The sequence below is a fragment of the Myxine glutinosa genome, chromosome 3 (assembly GCF_964187855.1).
Source record: "Myxine glutinosa chromosome 3, kmMyxGlut1.1, whole genome shotgun sequence".
NCBI lineage: Eukaryota > Metazoa > Chordata > Myxini > Myxiniformes > Myxinidae > Myxine > Myxine glutinosa.
Genome location: NC_136263.1, coordinates 36852791 through 36871346, shown reverse-complemented (window position 1 = coordinate 36871346; position 18556 = coordinate 36852791). Strand labels below are relative to the sequence as shown.

The 18556-nt window shown below is 46.4% G+C and overlaps 2 protein-coding genes across 5 annotated transcripts in view; both read right to left on the bottom strand.

Moving 5' to 3' along the window:
* Window positions 1–18556, bottom strand: part of C3H2orf42 (chromosome 3 C2orf42 homolog) — a 357660-nt gene that overhangs the window by 338512 nt on the left and 592 nt on the right. For 3 of the 4 annotated variants that reach the window (XM_078773889.1, XM_078773888.1, XM_068111063.2), the window contains exons 2-7: window positions 17757–18087; window positions 17571–17660; window positions 8506–8583; window positions 5166–5246; window positions 4961–5063; window positions 4755–4882 (exon numbers count right to left, since the gene is read on the bottom strand). In XM_078773889.1, coding sequence (XP_078630015.1) covers window positions 4755–4882; window positions 4961–5063; window positions 5166–5246; window positions 8506–8583; window positions 17571–17660; window positions 17757–18087 — 811 coding nt within the window. The remainder of the gene's footprint in view (window positions 1–4754; window positions 4883–4960; window positions 5064–5165; window positions 5247–8505; window positions 8584–17570; window positions 17661–17756; window positions 18088–18556) is intronic. The other variant, XM_068111064.2, reaches the window with a different exon arrangement.
* Window positions 10874–12315, bottom strand: LOC144891289 (uncharacterized). Its single transcript, XM_078773894.1, has 2 exons — window positions 12006–12315; window positions 10874–11867 (listed from the first exon to the last, which is right to left on the bottom strand). Exons 1-2 carry the CDS (start codon window positions 12300–12302, stop codon window positions 11019–11021), a joined length of 1146 nt encoding a protein of 381 aa, XP_078630020.1. The 5' UTR covers window positions 12303–12315; the 3' UTR covers window positions 10874–11018.

Below are 18556 nucleotides of genomic sequence, written 5' to 3'. Positions count from 1 at the left end.
CAATTCATGCGTTGCGTGGAAACTTCCACTTCCAAAATGAATGAGATGGGAGAGGAGCGAGGAGTTGGAGAGTGAGGAGCGAGGGGTTGGAGAGTGAGGGGCGAGGGGTTGGAGAGCAAGGCGCGAGGGGTTGGAGAGCGAGGAGCTAGGGGTTGGAGAGCGAGGAGCGAGGGGTTGGAGAGCGAGGAGCTAGGGGTTGGAGAGCTAGGGGTTGGAGAGCGAGGGGTTGGAGAGCAAGGAGCGAGGGGTTGGAGAGCGAGGAGCGAGGGGTTGGAGAGCGAGGAGCTAGGGGTTGGAGAGCGAGGAGCTAGGGGTTGGAGAGCGAGGAGCTAGGGGTTGGAGAGCGAGGAGCTAGGGGTTGGAGAGCGAGGAGCTAGGGGTTGGAGAGTGAGGAGCTAGGGGTTGGAGAGCGAGGAGCTAGGGGTTGGAGAGCGGGGAGCGAGGGGTTGGAGAGCGAGGCGCTAGGTGTTCGAGAGGGAGGAGCGAGGGGTTGGAGAGCGAGGAGCTAGGGGTTGGAGAGCGAGGAGCTATGGGTTGGAGAGCGAGGAGCTCGGTGTTGGAGAGCAAGGAGCTAGGGGTTGGAGAGCGAGGAGCTAGGGGTTGGAGAGCGAGGCGCTAGGTGTTGGAGAGTGAGGAGCGAGGGGTTGGAGAGTGAGGAGCGAGGGGTTGGAGAGTGAGGAGCTAGAGGTTGGAGAGTGAGGAGCTCAGTGTTGGAGAGTAAGGAGCGAGGGGTTAGAGAGTGAGGAGCAAGTAGTTGAAAAGTGAGTGCCGATTGGAACGGAGAGTGAGGAGCGATTGGAGAGGAGTGAGGAGCGATTGGAGAGGAGTGTGAGGAATTGGAGAGGAGTGTGAGGAATTGGAGAGGAGTGTGAGGAATTGGAGAGGAGTGTGAGGAATTGGAGAGGAGTGTGAGGAATTGGAGAGGAGTGTGCAGAAGTATTGGAGAGGAGTGTGAGGAAGTATTGGAGAGGAGTGTGAGGAGGTATTGGAGGGGAGTGGGAGGAGGAGTGGGATTGGAGAGGCATGAGGGTGGAGAGAAGAGAGTGTCAGTTGGAGAGGAGTGAGGGGTCACATATTATGTGAAATAAATAAATTGTGTTCATTACACACATATGTTTGGTATCCCCAAATGATTAATTGCGAAAGATGATGGGAATAGAGCCTGTGATTGATGCTGTGAAGAAGAACAGGTTGAGATGGTTTGGTCATGTGTTGAGGAAGGATGAAAGTGACTGGTTGAGAAGAGTGATGGAAATGAATGTAGAAGGAAGTAGAAGACGGGGAAGACCGAGAAAGACTTGGCTAAAGATGGTGGAAGAAGAAATGCAGGCAAGGGGGTTAACAAGGAGAGATGCAGAAAATAGGGCAAAATGGAGAAGATTGTCATGGGGACCGCAAGGCTAACCCCCGCTCTAGCAGGGAAAATGGCCTTTAAAATGCATGTTGTTGTTGTTGTGTTACACCATTTCTGGATCTGATGAATTGCCAGAAACCATTTTGTAAAATTTAATGTGCAGCATCTAAATCAAGATGTCCAATTGTCACACACGTCCATGCCCGTGGGATTCCCACGGGTGACCCCACTAGACTGCAGCAAGAAAAAGAATGACATGGGAGAACGAGACCCTCGATGAACGTGATGACAGACCCGCACAGGATGCTGCTGCAACAACGACGAGGAGGGTTGGAGAGGAGCGAGGGGTTGGAGAGTGAGGAGCTAGGAGTTGGAGGGTGAGGAGCTAGGGGTAGGGAGAGTGAGGGCTCGGGGTTGGAGAGGATCGAGAAATTGGAGAGGAGTGAGGGGTTGGAGAGTGAGGAGCTGGAGAGCGAGGGGTTGGAGAGCGAGGGGTTGGAGAGCGAGGGGTTGGAGAGCGAGGGGTTGGAGAGCGAGGGGTTGGAGAGCGAGGAGCTAGGGGTTGGAGAGTGAGGAGCTAGGGGTTGAGAGTGAGGAGCTAGGGGTTGGAGAGGAGCGAGAAATTGGAGAGGAGTGAGGTTGGAGAGTGAGGAGCAAGGGGTTGGAGAGCGAGGAGTTGGAGAATGAGGAGTTGGAGAGTGAGGAGCTAGGGGTTGGAGAGTGAGGAGCGAGAAATTGGAGAGACGCGAGGGGTTGGGGAGTGAGGAGCGAGGGGTTGGAGAGTGAGGAGCGAGGAGTTGGAGAGTGAGGAGCGAGGGGTTGGAGAGTGAGGGTGAGGGGTTGGAGAGTGAGGGGCGAGGGGTTGGAGAGTGAGGGCGAGGGGTTGGAGAGTGAGGGGTGAGGGGTTGGAGAGCGAGGAGCTCGGGGTTGGAGAGCGAGGAGCTAGGGGTTGGAGAGAGGGGCGAGGGGTTGGAGAGTGAGGGCGAGGGGTTGGAGAGCGAGGAGCTAGGGGTTGGAGAGCGAGGAGCTAGGGGTTGGAGAGTGAGGAGCTAGGGGTTGGAGAGCGAGGAGCTGGAAAGCGAGGAGCTAGGGGTTGGAGAGTGAGGAGCGAGGGGTTGAAGAGCGAGGAGCTAGGGGTTGGAGAGCAAGGAGCGAGGGGTTGGAGAGCGAGGAGCTAGGGGTTGGGGAGTGAGGAGCTAGGGGTTGGAGAGGAGCAAACAATTGGAGAGGAGCGAGGGGTTGGAGAGTGAGGAGCAAGGAGTTGGAGAGTGAGGGCCGATTGGAGCGGAGAGTGAGGAGCGATTGGAGGGGAGAGTGAGGAGCGATTGGAGGGGAGAGTGAGGCGCGATTGGAGGGGAGTGTGAGGAATTGGAGAGGAGTGTGAGGTATTGGAGAGTGAGGAGCGAGGGGTTGGAGAGCGAGGGGTTGGAGAGCGAGGGTTTGGAGAGCGAGGAGTTGGAGAGTGAGGAGCTAGGGGTTGAGAGTGAGGAGCGAGAAAATGGAGAGGAGTGAGGGGTTGGAGAGTGAGGAGCGAGGGGTTGGAGAGCGAGGAGTTGGAGAGTGAGGAGCTAGGGGTTGGAGAGTGAGGAGCTAGGGGTTGGAGAGCGAGGAGCTAGGGGTTGGAGAGGAGCAAGAAATTGGAGAGGAGCGAGGGGTTGGGGAGTGAGGGGCGAGGAGTTGGAGAGTGAGGAGCGAGGGGTTGGAGAGTGAGGGGCAAGGGGTTGGAGAGTGAGGGGCGAGGGGTTGGAGAGTGAGGGGCGAGGGGTTGGAGAGCGAGGAGCGAGGGGTTGGAGAGCAAGGAGCGAGGGGTTGGAGAGCGAGGAGCTAGGGGTTGGAGAGTGAGGAGCTAGGGGTTGGAGAGCGAGGAGCTAGGGGTTGGAGAGCGAGGAGCTGGAAAGCAAGGAGCTAGGGGTTGGAGAGTGAGGAGCGAGGGGTTGAAGAGTGAGGAGCGAGGAGTTGAAGAGTGAGGAGCGAGCGTTTGGAGAGCGAGGAGCGAGGGTTTGGAGAGCGAGGAGCGAGGGGTTGGAGAGCGAGGAGCTAGGGGTTGGGGAGTGAGGAGCTAGGGGTTGGAGAGGAGCAAACAATTGGAGAGGAGTGAGGATTTGGAGAGTGAGGAGCAAGGAGTTGGAGAGTGAGGACCGATTGGAGCGGAGAGTGAGGACCGATTGGAGCGGAGAGTGAGGAGCGATTGGAGCGGAGAGTGAGGAGCGATTGGAGAGGAGAGTGAGGAGTGATTGAAGGGGAGAGTGAGGAGCGATTGGAGGGGAGAGTGAGGAGCGATTGGAGGGGAGTGTGAGGAATTGGAGAGGAGTGTGAGGTATTGGAGAGGAGTGTGAGGAGGTATTGGAGAGGAGTGTGAGGAGGAGTGTGATTGGAGAGGTGTGAGGGTGGAGAGAGGAGAGTGTCAGGTAGAGAGGAGTGAGGGGTCACATATTATGTGAAATAAATAAATTGTGTTCATTACACCATTTCTGGATCTGATGAATTGCCAGTAACCATTTTGTAAAATTTAATGTGCAGCATCTAAATCAAGATGTCCAAATGTCACACACGTCCATGCCCCTGGGATTCCCATGGGTGACCCCACTAGTATATATATATATATATATATACATATATATATATATACACGACAAGAGGACTACTGGAAAGAGATTTGCCTATTTCACGCACAAGTCACATACGTGTGGCAGCCCCATACCTTGCATATACAGTGCCTCCATAAGTATTGGAACAATTAAATCAAATTTGTTATTATTGCCATATACACAAGAAATTTGGATTTGAGATCAAAATATGAATATGAGGCGAGAGTACAGAAGGTCAGCTTTTATTTGTTGGTATTTGTATACATGATTTACCATTGTTGAACAATACCACTTTATATGTTCAGTCCCGAACCAAGATCTAGATCAAGAACCAAGACCAAGATTTTTATGTTCAATCCAACAAAGATATTCTGGTTTTGTATTTTTAATTAATTTCCTGAAATTTGTAGAATTTTTTTTTCCACTTGTAAGTTGTGGGTTACGATGTGTAAATAAAGGTGGAAAAAGTCCGATTTAATGCAATTTAATTCCAGGCTACAAGGCAACACAAGGTGAAAATTTTGAAAGGTGATGTAGACTTTATATAGGCACTGGATATCTGTTGGGATTTGAAATGCTATCATATCTAAAGGAAAGAATGAAGAGTTTTTGCTCTTCATATCTTTGAACACCAATAAGCGAGGCAAAGTCAGTTGAAGTGATAGTACACTCTATCAGAAAAAAACATCCGGGGGAGGATTTGTGAGCAAATTTTCTGAGGATCCTAGAGGGGACAAGTCACAACAATCATACTGGGTATTGGGTGACAATCAGTGGTGTATAGAAAGAGAATAAAATAAATCAGAGCTTACCACTCAGCTGGTAATGCATCATTTCGTATATTCTTTCAGTCACACTGCTGAGCCAATCACGAAAGGACAGGTTCACCTTGCTTTCATCGTCGGAAAAGAGAGCTGAAACGTACAACAAGAACCCCACCCTTGTGTCTCCTTTATTCCTTCCCTGTAAGCATCTCTCCAATCCAAATTATGAAATACTTTGCAACAGACAAACGTACAACATGAGGAATGAAGAACCTTGTCTCTTGGAAGACACACTGACGGGCGTGTGCCTCTTGGTTGGCTTTTCATCCTCAAAGACTGCAGTGCCTTCTGGTGTACCTGTTGAAAATAATATTATGCCAAATTTAATCACTCACATATGCTGCAAATAAGGAGCAAAATATATCATTGAATCGGCCAGGGGTGTATTGAGATGCTTACCTCCACCATCTTGTGTCCTTATCTTCCTCACTGGAGTAGAGCTGAAATCCAGCCACCTGACACTCTTTTGTAGAAGCAGACCTGCAGAGGAAAACAACTGCTGTCCTCAGCTTATAAAGGTATAAAGAAGCTTTTTCATGTTGAAAGATCCAGTCACGGACAATAATATAGTCCTCATTGAGGCCAGGCCTTAAATAAAAGAGCTGCATTGATAGAAAAGTAAAGAAAGAGAATAGTCTAAGAGTTTTTGAGGAAGTAAAAAAATCTGCTTTTTGAAAAGGAGAAGGTCGTATGTGTTTGGAAATACATGGGAAGGTAAAGAGTTCCACAGTTTGGCAGTCGAGGGGAAGAAACTTGGAGTGTACTACTACTGCCCATGTTGTTCTCATTAAGGCCCTGGGATATATGGCTCTTCATTTCCATTGAATTGATGGCCTTGCAGGTGTTTGTTTTTTTAACCAGCTCTATTCTGGTCCTGCTTCTCTTGCCCTACACGTATGATGCATTCTACCATAAATCCTATCCTTGTTGCCCTCCCGGTCGATCGCTGAATTAACGCCAGGGGGGTTGACTCAGCCTGTCATCCTTCCGAGGTCGGCAAATTGAGTACCAGTTCACTGGTAATTCCCTGTGTGTCGCAAGAGTCGACTAACAGGGTTGGCGGCAGGAAGGGCATCCGGCCATAAAACATTGCTTCAAAAAGGGGCCATGGTGCCCAAAAAAGGCCTACCCCTGCTCTGCGGGGAAAAATGGCCTCTAACGGTGTTTTTTTTTTTTTTTTTTTTTTGCCCTCCCAAAGTCTAAACTCAATCCTCACCTCAAATCTCTCATATATGCCTTTTTCAACTGTGGAGCCGTTCACTGCCACCTCGTCATAATTTTTTTTAAACACAAATAAAATAATGATAAAGGCTAAAAAATAAATACAGTATATCACAAGTGCAGAAAAGTGCAGCACAACTAGCTCTGAATGTTTTAGACACATAAAGGGTTACCAATCTGCAGAGGCCCTGTTCCCAATCTAATAGTACATCCGTTTGTTGTTGTCCAACTATTTTTCCCTTTGCCACATTTTTCTAATGATCCGTTGCATGCTTGTCGTTATGCTCTTCCATAAGCCTCGCCAAATATATTGATTAAAAAAAAATAATTAAACTAGACAATACAATTTGACGTGAAGAGTTAATGGATATGCTCTGCTCGTGTTAGATATTGTTACGTTTGTGGGGGTAGGTGATGGCATACCATAGTGGAGATATATACATGTGTAGTATTAGCATGGACCGTGTGTGAGTAGGAAGCCCATGTAAGTAGAAAAACTATGAGCTTAAGGTTGTTTATGTGTTCTTCACAGGGGGGAGGGGGAGGGCGGGGGGATAACCCCCCCTCCCCCACATGAATATATGATAGACAATAAACCCTGCCTCGAATGAATCGTATTCGGCAACTAAGCCCCGCCCAGTAGAGGTGCAGAATCGGTGGGCGGTCAAGAGGTCCGTGAGGCCCCGCCCCAAAAGTGCGTGATTGGTCAGGGTGACGTCATTGAGAGACTTCGAGAACGGAGGAAGAAGACTCAGAGAGAGAGAGAGAGAGAGAGAGAGAGTCTCTCTCTCATATGCTGGCTTGGTGGCGGGCGGACGCTTTTGTCTCGGGCTCTTGGCTGAGGTTGACTTGTGTGCACTTTTTGTAAAGAAAACATTTTGGAGCGTTGTGGAGCTTTTGCCACATTGAGGGAGGGGGTGTTGTTCGACTCAGTGCTCTTTGGGGGAGCTGGGGACCGTATTGTGCTGGCTGGCCCGGGATCGAGTGGGAGATGTTTGGCTGCCTGCTGCACGGCTCGGTGTACTGGTGCGATTGACCGGCGCCATTGTTTGACGCGCGGTCCTCTCGTCGACCGACCCCACCAAAGTGCTCATCGAGACCAGAGCTGAGTGCCGGCAGAAAGGGGGGATTTTCTTTTATTGTCTTTAATCATTCTCTTGTCTGTGTGTGGAGGTATCTCAATTGGGATAGTAGATTTACCTCACCTTTCATTTCACCATTTTCGTATTGCATTTATTTTTATTAAACCATTAATTGTTGCATTTCATTTGTTGTATTGTTGATTTTCCTTGTCTCGTTTCTGTGCTTGTGGGTTCGAGTAAAAGCCCCATGAGCTCCATGCAGGTAAGCACCCTGTTGCCTTTTGTCCCATGCGCGCCAAAAAGTACCGCCAATTTTCGGCTTGATCGCCTCGGAGTAAAGACCGACCGGATATCCGTCCAAAGTGGTCTTCATCGGCCGCGGACTTGACAATATCAACACGCTGTTACCTTTGACCTCGATTGAAGGTGACATGAATAATTAAAGGTAAAATTAGAGACGGCATGTGAGAGAAAAAAAGAGATAAGTAAAAGAGAGACATCATCAGTTCTTTCTAACTCGAGTTATGGTGTGAAAAGGATTTTCAAACGGCAGATGACCTTTGACCCATTGAACCCCAAACATAATCAGTTAATCTGTGTATTACGGTTCATTACTTATGCCAAATTTCGTCGAGTTTCCTTCAGTGGTTCACAATTTACCTTCTAACAAAATAAAAACCCAATAAAGGACAGATGAACGGATGGACAGTCTTACACCCAAACCAAAAACATCGTGCCTCCGGCCTTCGGGTGCGGAAACACAAAAAACTAGAATGGCACTCAGTGGAGCACAAACCTCTGCCAGGCCGAACAGTTTAGGCTTTGTATCCCACTGATAGGCCACATCTGGATTCGAACCTGAACTAAAATCTAATCGGCTTGTTCTCGTCACCAAACCAACTCATCCACCAAGTTTAGTCACAAGTCGTCCAATACTATATGAAATATCGTGCTATATATTGTTTTCGGCCCTAGCACACAATGGTGAAGAATCACTTGGAAAATTGAAAAATTCTCGTATTCGGATCTTCAGCAAAATCAAATTTATTCGTCCTTGTCACACACACCCAACCTGTCCACCAAGTTTCATCCGAATCCATCCACAATTTTTTTTAGATATTCTGCTCACAGACACATAGACAAACAGACAGGCAAAGAGGGGGTAAAAACATGACCTCCATCCACCTTTGGCGTTGGAGGCAAAAAGGAAACAAACAAAAAAAACGTTCTCAACATCTGGATTTCAAACAGCAATAACAAGTGCATGTTATAAAGACAAAGGTCAATCAGCTAAGATTACGGGTCCAATGTTCACCGAAAATGCAAAAACTAACTACAGCACAAATAGCTCAGAATACTTTCTATAAATATTTAAAGGGTTACCAAGTATGTCACGGCCAAAAGGTAACAGGTGCAAGTTATCACAATTGTTTTACCTTCATGATCTTCAATTTCGATCTTTCCAAATGACGGGCAGCTGATAACCGGTAGACCAGGACCCCGTTTCAGCAAGCCTGGAAAAATATACAATACATATATCATTTGCCAAGTGTTCGTTTGTTTGACAAGTATGCATTTACAATCGCTAAACGGAATGAGTTTAAGACTTCTGGTTGTACTTGGGGTGTGCACAGGCAGGCTTTAAAGGTAAAAAAAAAAATAGTCCAGGGGGTTCAGGGTGGGGAGGGGAGGAAGATCTCCAATTCTCTCTTTGTAAATGTGTATTGCATAGTGCTGCTCCCAAAGAGAGGTGGGTATTACAAGTCAAAACAAGAAAGAGGAAATCAGAGATTGCAGACCCTTGCCAGGACACGTTTTTAGTGGTTTTTAAGGCTTTTGTGTTAAAACAAATATGGCGGCCAAACCACGTGACCAATGGAATTATCTTCTTTTTTTCTCCACCAATTTATTCCTAGATGACGCTCAAGAAATTTCATCTTGATCAGATAAAGTTTTGTACTTGTCGAATTATGACATAATAATGGAGGAACCTATGACATCATCATTAACATGTTTTTTTTGTTTGTTTGTTTGTTTGTTTTTTTGCATGCAAGATCGAGGCTCCTGTAAGAGCCAACATTAATGACAAAAAAAAAAACTGACACATAAAACATAAGATAAAGGGAGCGGGAGACAGGATGGGGAGAGAGAGGGAAGCACACAAGTACAACATCTGAGAGCAGGGACATCGAGAGATCTGTGGGAGGGAGAGGGCTTGGGGGGAGGAGGAGGCACGGGAAGGGGGTGTGGGGGGTGGGAGAGGTATAAGACACATGGACACCGCTAGGACTTCCAGGAAAGAAGTCGGAATTTCAAAAAGTGGATCTGGGGTGAATTAACAGGGGTAGAAAAGATCAAGGTTTTTGATGGGGGAAAACAAGAGATGGTGGTGAACAGCTGTTTTAAAGACCTGGAGGGAGGAGTGGGATTGAATAGAGTGAGGGAGTTTGTTCCAGAGGCAGGAGAAAAGAGGAATGAAAGAGTGAAGGTGAATAGAGAGTCTTGATTTTGGCAGTTTAACCATAAGAGGGTTGCAAACAGATCTTGTGCGACCTGTAGGAATATTTGGGGGACAGAGCACAGACGGAGCTGGGGGAGCTAGGCCGGAGAGGAGTTGGTAGAAGACAGAAAGACCACCAACCTGCCTGCGGCGAGTGAGTAAAAGGCCCTGAAAGGCCCTATTCTACATGTTATTCCACATGGAGAGTTCTTTACAATGAGCCATGTCTCAATTTTTTCTATGCAGTGCTTTCGGAGATAGAGTTGCAAAGTTTTTCTGTTTTTGCAAGATGGTGACCTATGACGTCATAATTATCATTTTAAAATCTCCAGGAGGAGGTGCGCCTATGGTGAAAATTTCCTGTCAATCGGACCGACAGTTGCAGAGAAAATCATATTTATTCTGTGCAGACAGACAGACAGACAAATGAAAAATCACTCATAGAGCGACACTTTGCAAAATAGAACAAAGTAGAATGGCACTCAGTAGGAGCATCCTTTTGACCTCAAAAATAATTAGTGGTTCAATTCAGTGACCTGATATACAAATCGTCTTCAAAGTTCAAGTTAATTGGATGAAAATTGAAAATTTTGGAAATTTGGCCTATGTTGACCTTTTGGCCTAAGTTGACCTCAAAAATAGTCGGTGGTTGATTTCACTAAGCTGATATGCAAATCCTATTCAGATTTCAAGTCAATCGGATGAAAATTGAGGATTTTAGAAATACAAAAAAGTGCTCGACCTTTGGCCTATGTTGACCTTTTGACCTCAAAAATATATAAGATTTTGTTGGACCACGAACACCACCGTTTGGTGAAGTTTTGTGAAGATCGGTTTAAAATTGTGACCTGTAGGCAAGTATAAGTGAGCGGACAGACAAACACAAACCGGAGTGATCAACATACTTGAAATTTTTTACATTTTTGCCAAGTAATAAACGGACTCAATAGTCTAGTAGGAAGACTAGGTCCCCCTGCACCCCCCGGAGATATACTTCTAATCAGTGTTTCTAGATTGGAAAAAATGTGTAGAAAATGACTAGCTATGGCCCCAAGCTGAAAAAATGTCCCACATACCATTTTTATGCAAATTACTGCTGCCATTATCAAAAAAACGATTTTTGACATATCTCAGCCAATATTGCAGATAATTGAAAAATGAAGGTGTCTAGACCCATGTTTTGAAGGGCATAGATCATGATAGAACTATTCATAACATGATTACATGTGTCTATGGTATACTAGTATGCTAATTAGTGCTTTATTTACAAAATAATCACAGTTTTACGAAATAATAGACTCATATTAAGGTCCGTCTACACAGACGTTAACACAAAGTTTTATTTTTCTAAATATTACAACTGTCAAAATAGTCCTAGCACTCAATGTGACCACTCTTCTCTTGCTTGTTTTAGATAAACATCATTAGCATTAGTGATTCTACACTGAGTCAGTCATCATCATTTTCATCGAAATCGTCAGAGTCAAACTCTTCTTCTCCTTCCTCTTCCTCCTCCTCTTCGTGCTCTCCTGTGTTCAGAAGATCCACCAGTGAGGTTGGTAGGATGGGACCACTGGACCACATTGGTTTCAACAGTCCTTCATCAGTCCTTATCCATCCTTGCTCCTCATAAGGTTTTGGCTTTTCGATGATAGGTTGATCGGCTCTTTTGTACAATGCTACGCGGTGGTTCACACGCTGGATGTGCGGCTTCAGGGCAGACTGGCATGGAGGAAGGCGAGCCAGATCAACCTTGGACTTGGATGTGAGGGTCTTGTCCTCTCCCACCATTTTTCGTAGCAGCTTGGCACGGACAATGTCCACTGATGACTCGCGACTCTGGCCGTACATCACACAGGTGAATTTTTCTAACTGCCTCTCCACCTCAGGGTTGGCATCCCAGTTGTCACCCAGTTCACCGAATGCCCTGTGAAACCTGGGATTCTTCTCCAGCTTTTTCAAGGGCCCGACTTTTCCCTTCCCTTTGAAGGCACTGGTGCAGTCTTCTCCGCTGAACACATAGTACCCCAGGAGAGTGGCACAGTAGTCCTCTCCCAGGGATTCTGCCAGCTCAGAGACGTTGACAAGTTGGCGATGCTTCCCTGACCCTGTATCCAGGTACACCGTCAGCTTGATGTTGTGGGCATGGTGGAGCAGGATCAGGAGGATGTCTGTGTCCGGTGTTCTGACTACAGCGTTCTTGTATCCGATGGTAGCAGCATGATGGAAGTACAGAACCACCCTGGTATCAGTCTCTTCCTGGTTGCTGTAGATCGTGGGGAGTTCACGTACCTCGACCTGAAACACAAAAAGGCACCGCATTTCAATCACCAGTCACTGCCAGTTTCAGATCTAGACAAACATCACAGGTAATCACCTTTTTTTCAGGAAAAATTACAAATTGAATCGCCATTCACGAAGGGCTTTCAATTTTACCTTGCCATTCGTTGAGGCAAGTTGGTGGGCCTTCCCCTCCACGATCAGCACAGCCATCTCTGTTCTCTCCAGCCTGGTAGCTGCCTCTTGTCCACTCCACACTTTCAGAAGAAGCTGGCACATCTGCTTTTTGTTGTCGTCATTTGCAAGGAACATTTTGAAGTCATATGGCTTCCTGGTTGCTGGTCCAGCCAGAATGATCTTCTCTGAGCTGCCCCGCCTCAGCCTTTCCTGCGCTTTGATTGACTCAGGATGGTAACTGTCAGTGGAGAACAGAAAGTGCTGCTTGGCCACCATCTGATCAAGCACCTGCAAGCATATCTCACCACATGTTGGGGGAAGGTGAGGGCTTCATCGAGGTGCTCTCGGTTGCAAGACTGGGTCATTCTGAGAAGCACAGCAGGGTCAGAGATCATGATGTTCTCCTCCTCAGTGAATCTCTCCATCAACAGCCTCTCCATTGCCTCACACACTGTTTTGAGGCAAAAGAGGGACTTTGCGTAGGCCTTTCCACTGAGAACACCTTTGAGAGATCCACTTGTTACTAGTTGTGCCTCAAAGAGAATCTCTGCATATCCAGAACCACGCATCTTGTGTCCAGTGAGCATCCCGATGTAGTTCATGGATGTGTGGAAGGGTCCAATCGTTACTACATGACTAGCAAATTCATTTGGCCAGCGCCAGATGATGGGAAGGGCTTTCATGCAGACACCCAGATCAAATGTATTCAGGACCCATCTCTGACCCACCTCAGCAGTTGCTGCCTCGGAACGCTTCAGTAGCTCACGAACAACTGCGTTGTCTGTGATCGGTTGGTGGATAGGCGTGCAGTAGTCGACTGTTGATTTGCTGGGTGGGGGAGAACCAGTTGCAGAGGTGAAACCCCCTAGCCCAGGCACAGGCTGCAGGCCACAGCTTCCGATGTATCTGATGAAGAGCCAGATGTAGTACTCTTGCATCGTAGTGGCATAGACTGTGTCATTCTCTGCTGGCGGTGTGAATGATGAGCCTTCAGGGAACTTCGGGCCAACGCGAGTAAAGTGCAAGGGTGGGAGAGTTTTTGGTGTGTCGACCTTCAGGCTACGCTGTTGTGACCTATTGATGGTAGGTAGCATTCGGTCCTTGCTGCTCTCGAACCCGGGCTTGACCTCCTGCACCATGATTCCTCCAGCACTGTTTACAATGTTGCTGCCGTGCACACTGGTAGTGGTTTTATTCAAGTTGTCCCACTCACAGTGGAATACAAGGTTGCCCTCTCCTGTCACAATTTGTGGTGTACGATAAGTTGAGACTTCATCCAGGACCTTGGCGAGAGCAGTTTCCAACTCCAAGGCGAAATCGTAGCTCTCAGAGTGTCCAAGCCTGTGTAGTATTGTGGTGAGCTGTTTGCTTCGGAACAGGTGCCTTACAGTCACACAGAGGAGAATGTGCTTTGGTAACTTCCATTTTCCATCTGACACTGCACGGCACAGATCTTGTCCAATGGAGAAGACCAGACGCTTCACCTTTTCTGTCTCGATGCCCTCCTTGCCAGTCATTAGCACGCTGAGAAAGCGGACAAGGTCTGGAGGTAGGATGTCTTCAGGATTGAGCTCCATGTCTTCAGCTGTTGGTGGCCATGGTTGGTCTTTACACTCTCTGAAAGCCTGTAGAATACCCTGGCGAAGTTGGAGGGCAACATTTTGGTTCTTGTTTGTGCTTCCGAGTGTGAATGCTCGTGCGAGAGCATTGGAAACTGTTATGTTTGAGCTGTGCACAAGCCAGAAAGAAATGACATCACATTTGTCATGATCAACCTTCGTGAAGTGGATATGCTCCTTGATTGGGTCATTCTGTAGGCGTTTCAGTAGTTTCTCTGACCGATAATTTGAGTTCTCATATCCATTCAGTTTCAGTTCCTCGACATAGAGCAAGCGCAAGGAAGAAAGCTGTAGAACTTTATTCTGCTGGATGACCTGGGTTTGAATGTGTTCCAGTACTGAGTTGAATGCCTTTTCATGGGCGGCTGACATGCAAGCCTGCTCCTTTGGTGCTTCGGCTCTGTGAATCGCACGCTCATAGTTGTAGAATGCTGTGCGGAAAGCTTTAAAACATGACGGATGGTGTTTGGCCTCACATGCAAAGAGGTCTTTGTTTTTCACCTTTCGATGGAGTCGATAGAGACCCATTTTCTCAGCCCGTGTTTCGATTTGCTCCCATGCATTTTCTTTGTTTTTAAAGGATGGGAAGGTTGTAGGCCTCTCAGTATTGCGATGAGCATCTTTGGTCTCAACTTTCTCACAAAATATACACTCTGGCGGGAAGATGGGTTCAGCAGAACCTCCTGGTTTACGAGGAGAGTGATGCCATGATGAGGTTGATGGCCCTGGTTCTGTATCATCTCCCAGACGATGAAAGTGGCGGACAAAGTGCTTATAACACTTGCTGTGATATCCTACTCTTTCTAGGTCATCAGGAAGAGTTGCCGGGATCTGATCACATACTGATTGCATACGACATGGGGAGTCATGCGGTTGGTTGAGACGTCTATCCCGGATCTTTTGAAGCAGTTGCAGTTTTTCTGAAGCAGATCCTTTAATTTTACGGAGGGGCGTGAAATCCCCATGATCAGACATGGATGGTACATGAAGGATGCATGTAGGAGGAGAGCTTTGGGCTGCAGGTTCTACACTCCGTTTTCTTTTGGGCATGCTTGCTGTCGATGTCTACCATCACTGTTAAATGACAAATAAGAAATCACGAATGATGTTAAAAGTGCCTGTGAAAGGAGGCTCTGAGTTTTCAGTGAGGTAACAGAGGTTCTGAGTCATGTTCTACACTAGGGTACTTTTTAGCTGACTAAACCATGTTTAGTGGCATCAAAAGTGCTAATAGCTAAAACATCTAAATTCTTCCACACTAACGTTAGCTATCTAGGCCAATGAAACATTGTGCTAAGTTACTGTAGCTAGCTCAGCTGTCGTGCCTCTTTCTGGTTCAATTCATATACAGAAGTCAACAGATATGTCTCATGTTTGGCATTAACAAAAGTTTAAGTTACACCGACATTAGGAACATACTGTACATAGATGAGGCTAGCTTTAACGTTAGCTAACATGGTGCTAGCTGGCTCAGCTGTTATTCTGCCTGTTTATGATTTCATGCAGAAACTGAAGTCAAGAGTGTGAGTAACATTATAGTTAGCATCTTACCTGGCTAGATTGGAGGATGAATACCAAGAACAACACACAGATGGAATGGAAGACTGAACTTTCAACTGAGGTATTCAATAACATCAACGTTACCAATTGATACGAGCGCGCGACATTACCAATTGATACGAGCGCGCGAGCGCGCATGTTACATGGATGGAAATGTAAAATGGCAGCTATAGCAGCACTAATTTGGATCTCTAGTCTGTCATTTCTGCACTGTGATTGGATAACATAAAAAAATATGTTTGGGAGTTAACAGCAGGAGTTGGTAGATTTTACGTGGGCTGGGTGAGAAACCTTTAAATAAGCAAGTGAAAATCTCTCGCAATACAAAGTCAATGGTGGGAAGAAAAGTTGAGTGGTACCAATGTTACTGCCAATGTCCCGCCCCTATGCAAGACTCAGGAGCATCTTGTTGACATTTAACCTTGAAAATACCTGGGTTTAGACCCCTTATGTACCATGTTAAGTTATCTGCAGTATTAACGTATCCTTATCATTTGTAAAACTGATTATTTTGTAATTACAGCATTAATATGCATACTAGTATACCATAGACACATGTAATCATGTTATGAATAGTTCTATCATGATCTATGCCCTTCAAAACATGGGTCTAGACACCTTCATTTTTCAATTATCTGCAATATTGGCTGAGATATGTCAAAAATCGTTTTTTTGATAATGGCAGCAGTAATTTGCATAAAAATGGTATGTGGGACATTTTTTCAGCTTGGGGCCATAGCTAGTCATTTTCTACACATTTTTTCCAATCTAGAAACACTGATTAGAAGTATATCTCCGGGGGGTGCAGGGGGACCTAGTCTTCCTACTAGACTACAAATGCAATACCCTTTCCCTCTGGAGAAGGTAACTAGAACAACACTTGGTAGGGCACTCAACTCTACCACGCTGAAGAGTTTACGTTTTGTATCCCACCGATAGGCCGGATCTGGATCCAGACCTAAAACAAAATGTAATCTAAACCTTTAGTCCTCGTGTCAAGTTTGGTTGAGGTTCGATTACCAACGACCGAAGGTATGATTGGTAGTTTTCTCCATGTAATGTCCAGTCCCAGTCAGACGGACATTAAATTCTGTATTTTAGTACAATTGAAAAAACGTGAGCAGAGTGTTCGTAAATCGAGGTCGTCATCATTGAAGAGTCGCAGTAAGCTGGTACTGGTAAATCGAGGTGGCTTATGAATTGCTGTCATCATTGTGGTTGTTCTACACCACATTACATGTTCTACACCACCACACTACACCTAACCATAAAATGGCCTCTAAACGGTGGTATTGTGGTTGTTGTACAGCTTTTTACCTCCACCACCAAAGGTGGATGGAGGTTATGTTTTCACCCCTGTCTGTCTGTTTGGGAACAAAATATCTCAAAAATTTGTGGACGGATTCGGACGAAATTTGGCAGAGATGTAGCGTATGTGACAAGGACGAAATGATTAGATTTTGGTGAAGATCCGGATACTATAATTTTTTAAGTGATTCTTCACCATTGGGAGAAAGGGCCAAAAACGATCCATAGCAGGATATCTGAAAAAGTTATGGACGGATTTGGACGAAACTCGGTGGACCGGCTGGGTGTCAGACAAGGACGATTCGATTCGATTTTGGTGAAGATCTGAATATGGATTCGGATATGAGAATTATTTAATTTTTTAAGCGATTCTTCACCATTAGGAGATAGGGCCAAAAACGATCCATAGCAGGATATCTGAAAAAGTTATGGACGGATTTGGACGAAACTCGGTGGACCGGCTGGGTGTCAGACAAGGACGATTCGATTCGATTTTGGTGAAGATCTGAATATGGATTCGGATATGAGAATTATTTATTTTGTTAAGTGATTCTTCACCATTGGGAGAAAGGGCCAAAAACGATACATAGTGGGATATCTCAAAAAGTTATGGATGGATTTAGACGAAACTTGTTGGACCGGTTGTGTGTGTGACAAGGAAGAATCGATTCAATTTTGGTGAAGATCTGAATGTGGATCAGCTCTTGGAATTTTTCAAGTGATTCTTCACCATTGAGTGATATGGCCAACCAGGCGGAGGGTATGCTCTCTACTGAGTGATGTTCTAGTTGTCCCATGAACCCCGTCATCCCTCCTCGTATTCCAATCGTCAGCTCCGGGAAAACTTGTCTCGGCTACCCCACTGCCGGTTCAAAGTAATCCCAGGATCTCTGCTTGCGAGTCTTTCAAAGCTCTATCCGGCACAACATTGGTTTTTCTTTACGATTCCTATTAATTTTGAACCCCCAATAAAATATTTACTTTCAATTCATAAGAAATTGGATTTGCACGTCTGTTGTTGATCAAAATATACGAGCTAATACAAAAATTGCATTACCTTTGTCATCGTCCGTTTCTATCTTCTCGACTGATACGCAGCTGACATCCGAAGTGCCCACGCTCTTCGGTTGCAACAAGCTAGGGGGTTCTCCAAGACGGTAGGAAAAATGAAAATGAAATCATGCTCAAGACTTCTATCAACGAAGGACTATCCAGAACTCCCGTGAATCTTGGCAAGACTTACCAAAGGCCATTTTGATAAAATCCCCAAACTCTTGTTCAAGTTTCAAGTCGCTGGCAAAAGCACAGATGCAGTAGTAAAAATGGGCACACAAGCGTACGGGCTCGGAGCCGCTCGGGCTCGGACTTGGCGGCGATCCTCCCGACGCACAAGCGCAATGGAAGCTGCGCGATCGGCCCTTGTGGTTGAACGTGCAGTGCAGGTAACCGAATGCGTTCTGAGCGTTCGGAGTGCACCTAACCACCATGCATGCACGTGATACGCGTTGCACCAGCGGAGGAGCCATGGTCTCACCCTCGAGCAACCACATCTCTTGGCGGATGTCCCCAGGAACCTGAATCATGCGAATAAAACACGAAAGCACAGCAGAACGGTGAGAAGCAAGCGGTCAAGCGGGGAGAGTTTGATAGAAATAAGAAAAGTAATAAAAGTAAGGGAGTGAACTGTGCAAAAGGGTTGATGTCGTGTCGTATGCCCGGTGTGGCTGCTGGTTGCATCATTTTCTGGAAGCGCAGCTGTGCCTCCTGTTCCCAGTAAGCTGGTACTCATTTTGCCGACCTCGGAAGGATGACAGGCTGAGTCAACCCACCTGGTGTTATTTGAACGGCTCGACAGGAGCTCGAAATCAGGACCCTAAGATCTCAAGACAGCAACCTGAACCGTTAAAGGGGATAAGAAGGTGCAGAAGGTTATCGATGAAAAATGACTGGGAAGGAAGCATTTGGGGCTCAAAGAATGTGAAGAAGGTAAACTTTAAAAGGTAACGTCGCTCGTTACAAAAATGTCACAACTCTGCAAACTTT